Below are 2,500 nucleotides of genomic sequence, written 5' to 3'. Positions count from 1 at the left end.
CCTCAGGATGTGGAGAGATGCTACAAATCTTGCTGCTAAATTGGAGCATTTGGCTTCTTCGCCAAGGATGAATCTAAGTTTTTGGGGTTGGATTACAGGTGTTAAATTGGGGAAATATCTTATTCATTTTGGGGTAATATTGGTCTCTGATGTGTTGGTATTTGGGGCATTCTGTGAGGAAGTGCAGCTCGGTCTCCGGCACTCCCAGAATGCAGTGCGAGCAGAGTCTGTCCTCCCGGGAGAGCCAGGTCTGTCTGCGCCGGCCCGTCTCGATGGCCAGGCTGTGCTCGCTGAGTCTGTACATCGTCAGGGTTTTCCTGAGCTCTCTCTCTCTCTCTCTCTCTCTCTCTCTCTCTTTCACACACACACACACACACACACACTCTCTCTCTCTCTCTCTCTCTCTCTCTCTCACACACACACACACACACACTCACCCTCTCTCTCTCTCTCACACACACACACTCACCCTCTCTCTCTCTCTCTCTCTCTCTCTCTCTCTCTCTCTCTCTCACACACACACACACTCACCCTCTCTCTCTCTCTCTCTCTCTCTCACACACACACACACACTCACCCTCTCTCTCTCTCTCTCTCTCTCTCTCTCTCTCTCTCTCACACACACACACACTCACCCCCTCTCTCTCTCTCTCTCTCTCTCTCACACACACACACACACTCACCCTCTCTCTCTCTCTCTCTCTCTCTCTCTCTCTCACACACACACACACTCACCCCCTCTCTCTCTCTCTCTCTCTCTCTCTCTCTCTCTCACACACACACACACACACACACTCACCCTCTCTCTCTCTCTCTCTCTCTCTCTCTCTCTCTCTCTCTCTCTCTCTCTCACACACACACACACACTCACCCTCTCTCTCTCTCTCTCTCTCTCTCTCTCTCTCACACACACACACACTCACCCTCTCTCTCTCTCTCTCTCTCTCACACACACACACACACACACACACTCACCCTCTCTCTCTCTCTCTCTCTCTCTCTCTCTCTCACACACACACACACACACTCACCCTCTCTCTCTCTCTCTCTCTCTCTCTCTCTCTCACACACACACACACTCACTCAGTCTGTGTGTTTTCTGTCTAATCTAGATATCGTGGACCGAAGGATTCTTCACCTGATCTTTCTGCACGAGGATGTGTCTCTTCAGTACTTTATTCCAGCGCTGGCCTGAGATCAGAGTCACCTCAAACTAAATCATATGCAGAATATCTGAACGAAAGGAAAATATAGGTGTTATAAAAAAAGAAAAGCACTATGTTCACAGTTTCTAATGTAAATGTCTGTAAATATATATGAATATGAAAATAAAAAAATTCAATGTTACAGAACATCACTTTGCATAACTTTTGTTTCAGAGCGTCTTTATAGAGCATTCAATCAAAGCAGAATAACAGCTTTCGCTGAGTGCAGGTGGAGCTCTAGTGAAGGTGTGAGTGTCAGTAAAAGGTCAGTCAAGTTCAGCGGTGAGAGAAGGGAGAGAAGAAACAAGGAGATCTGTAACTGACTGAAGCAATCAATCGTGTCTGACCCACCGCCTTCGGACAAGCCGGATGTGATCTCAGCGCTCAGAGAATTTATACTCCGCTTCAGACACACTAGTGTCGGCGACGGTGACCTGCGCTCATATCGCTTTCCTGCGCTTCTTTCGTCTTTATACGTGTTCCTATAACACAAATATGATCTCCTTTCAACTCCACGATTCTCAATAAAGGCGATTTTTTTTATTTTCTATGTCGTTTCTTGTGATTCAAATCGGTGCATGATGGGAAACGTCTGGATCTGTCACCTCATTGGACGGCAGAGTCACATGACTGTTTCCCGGAGGCGCTGAACAACTTAAAAGTTGATTCCAAACAGCACTACGACTGCATGTTTATTATTTATATAGTACAATTTAGATGTATTAATTTCACGGATTTGTGCAGTACACTGATCGAAGCCGAATCTAATTGGCTCATCTTGAGACTAGCGCTGAGAAAAGTAACAGCGGCGTGTCACGTTGCTGTTTGATCAGTAATTACCATAGACTTTATAAACACGTGATTTACACACAGTTTAGTTCTGCCACGTTCTCTTTAGTTTTACCGCATTTAAATGTCGATAAAAATTGAAATGACTGAAACAGTTAATGTTTTAGATTAATGACTTAAGCTTAAAATTAGTATCTGCTAAATTTTAATTATTGAGTACGTTTTTGTTGAATTCCCTCCTTACTGCCACATCAATAAATAATAATAATAATAATATATATATATATATATATATATATATATAAAACGTTATTTAATATAAAATAATTTATGGCGAGTTGAGAAAACATTCCTGGTCTCATTATAAAATATGCATAATTAAAATAAAACCGAATGAACGGATCTTAATTATTAATCACTTATAATTAAATATTTAAGTTTTCAATTATTTATAGTTATTCATAGTTATTTATGGAACAACTTTCTTCCCAATGTTTCTTTGTGTA

The 2,500-nt window shown here is 42.3% G+C and overlaps 1 protein-coding gene across 1 annotated transcript in view; it reads left to right on the top strand.

The window, feature by feature from the left end:
* The window catches only part of hus1 (HUS1 checkpoint clamp component), a 6,965-nt gene extending 5,648 nt beyond the window's left edge, over window positions 1–1,317 (top strand). Inside the window, exon 8 of the mRNA XM_059534685.1 lies at window positions 1,113–1,317. Within this exon, the coding sequence (XP_059390668.1) occupies window positions 1,113–1,195 (83 nt within the window). The 3' untranslated portion in view covers window positions 1,196–1,317. The remainder of the gene's footprint in view (window positions 1–1,112) is intronic.
* Window positions 1,318–2,500: the final 1,183 nt, after the last annotated feature.

This window comes from Carassius carassius, chromosome 42 (assembly GCF_963082965.1).
Source record: "Carassius carassius chromosome 42, fCarCar2.1, whole genome shotgun sequence".
Taxonomy (NCBI): domain Eukaryota; kingdom Metazoa; phylum Chordata; class Actinopteri; order Cypriniformes; family Cyprinidae; genus Carassius; species Carassius carassius.
The sequence above is the reverse complement of the archived record's forward strand: the minus strand, read 5'-3'. Positions and strand labels throughout refer to the sequence as shown.